The 2,206-nt window shown below is 41.9% G+C and overlaps 1 protein-coding gene across 1 annotated transcript in view; it reads right to left on the minus strand.

Moving 5' to 3' along the window:
- Positions 1 to 708: 708 nt before the first annotated feature.
- Positions 709 to 2,206, minus strand: part of LOC106959351 (carcinoembryonic antigen-related cell adhesion molecule 2-like) — a 9,109-nt gene continuing 7,611 nt past the window's right edge. The window contains exons 5-6 of the mRNA XM_015051877.1: positions 1,512 to 1,595; positions 709 to 961 (exon numbers count right to left, since the gene is read on the minus strand). Coding sequence (XP_014907363.1) covers positions 870 to 961; positions 1,512 to 1,595 — 176 coding nt within the window. The 3' untranslated portion in view covers positions 709 to 869. The remainder of the gene's footprint in view (positions 962 to 1,511; positions 1,596 to 2,206) is intronic.

Below are 2,206 nucleotides of genomic sequence, written 5' to 3' on the forward strand. Positions count from 1 at the left end.
GAAGTGATGATGATGAGTGAGGAAGAGTCCATCTTTCATCTACGTTTCCATGGAAACAGAGCAGGAACGATGTCATAAAGTTTGTTACACTGTAAATAAAACATAAATCTTCCTGTTTGGTATTTTTATTTTATTGTAAATATTCCAGTTCACTGTAAAAAGTTTTAGTTTAATTGTGATAAAATGATTCTGATAGAAAATCTTTGTTTTCATTTGTTCAACATGAAGTTTATTAAATTCACTAAATAAAGATTAAACTTCGTCATTATCATCATCATCATCATTTCAATCTGGAAAGACTCAGACGAAGAAAAAGGAACAATTAAAAGGTTTAATGACGGCAATGAATAACAGTTCTTTGGCGCTCGGCCCGGCAGCTGATCTGAGATTTGATGTGAACTCGATGAACATCCCGATAACCGATTAGGGATGCTCTCCCCCAGGGCCCGACACTGGTGGTGGAGGTCAGGAAAAGGTTCCATCCTGGAGAGCCGAAGGATGAGGGTGGAGAAGGGGAGGTGGTGGGTTGAACGCAGCTGGGAAGCGGCCGACGGCTTCGGTGTGGATCCTTTTATGCTGAGCTTGATTGATGATTGGACACGCCAGGTGAGGCCCAGAGCTGAGGTCAGAGATGAGCATGACGCCGATGGACGAACGGAGGTGATGGAGTCTTCCAGGTTGAATTTTCGCTATCAGCTACATTTCTTCTCTGCAGCTTTTATAATTTATTTTCTATGTATAAATATAAATATTAACGTCTTTTGAGATTTTAATGAATTTAAACGACGAGTCAGCAGGACAGAACCCAGATGAACAGAACCAGCTGGTTCTGGTCGGGCTCTGGGTTTGGTCAGAGGTCAGAGGTCAGGTCAGCATTTGGACGGGTCGGCCGGATCCGGTTGGGTCGCTCTCCACTTCAGCAGGGAGTAAACGACGTGTTGGTCTGGTTCCGCTGCTGGTTCTGGAGGGAAACAGAACCCGGGTTAGGAACCGTCTCCACGGAGACGACGGAGACGACGTCCCGTCTCCATGGAGACGACATCCCGTCTCCAGTCTGACTGGTTCATCGCTCAAAGGCTGAATGGGATTAACTGGGTTGACCAACATCTGACCAATCAGCAGCTGTTCTCACGTCTTTACCTGTTACCATGGCAACACTGTTGCTGCTGTAAACATCTACGGCGAGAAGTAAAACTGTTTTTCACATGGGTAAAAATAATGTTCATAACCTCAGCATGCAGCACTTTAAATACATAAATAAAGACAGTTTAAATTATTACAGATCCAAACTTTAAAATGTTTTTCAGATTTTTCCTTATTAAAAAAATATATAATATTTTAGGCAAAAATGGAAATAATGGAACAAAATTTAGTCGATTCTGATCAATAAAATCAGGATTTGTTTGTAAACATTTCTGAATTTTACTGCGTTTAATAAATAATTAAAATCAGATTCAGTGAAGGTGAGGCGGCGGTGCAGAGAGGTCAAAGGTCACCCAGAGCAGCCTCACCTCTCCTGGTCCTGATGCTGACCGTCGCGTACGTCACGCCTCTCTCTCTCTTCACCGATGAGTAAACGGCTCCTGGATCTGGATCTGCAGCAGAACAGAGTCTGTCACTGCAACACTTCCTGATCAGAACATAGATCTGTGTTTCTAGAAGTGACAGGAAGTGGAGAGCTGCTGGTTCTGGTGGAAACCATCAGAGGTTCTGGATGAAAACTCAGAGAAAGACAAAGTTCGTCTGCATGATGCTGCCACCGTTCAGAGGATGACAGAGAAACCAGCTGATCTGAGACCAGATGAAACCAGAAACACTGAACTGGATCTGGATTTAATCTGATCTGGATATAATCTGGATTTAATCTGATCTGGATTCAACCTGATCTGGATTCAATCTGAGCTGGATTTAATCTGGATTAAATCTGATCTGGGTTCAATCTGATCTGGATTCAATCTGATCTGAATTTGATCTGGATTAAATCTGATCTGGATTCAATCTGATCTGGATTCAATCTGATCTGGATTCAATCTGATCTGGATTTAATCTGATCTGGATTCAATCTGATCTGGATTAAATCTGGATTCAATCTGATCTGGATTTAATTTGGATTAAATCTGATCTGGATTTAATCTGGATTCAATCTGATCTGGATTTAATCTGGATTCAATCTGATCTGGATCTAACCTGATCTTAATGTTCAGGT

The sequence above is a fragment of the Poecilia latipinna genome, unplaced genomic scaffold (assembly GCF_001443285.1).
Source record: "Poecilia latipinna isolate Pla-1442-1.1 unplaced genomic scaffold, P_latipinna-1.0 Scaffold1071, whole genome shotgun sequence".
NCBI classification, from domain to species: domain Eukaryota; kingdom Metazoa; phylum Chordata; class Actinopteri; order Cyprinodontiformes; family Poeciliidae; genus Poecilia; species Poecilia latipinna.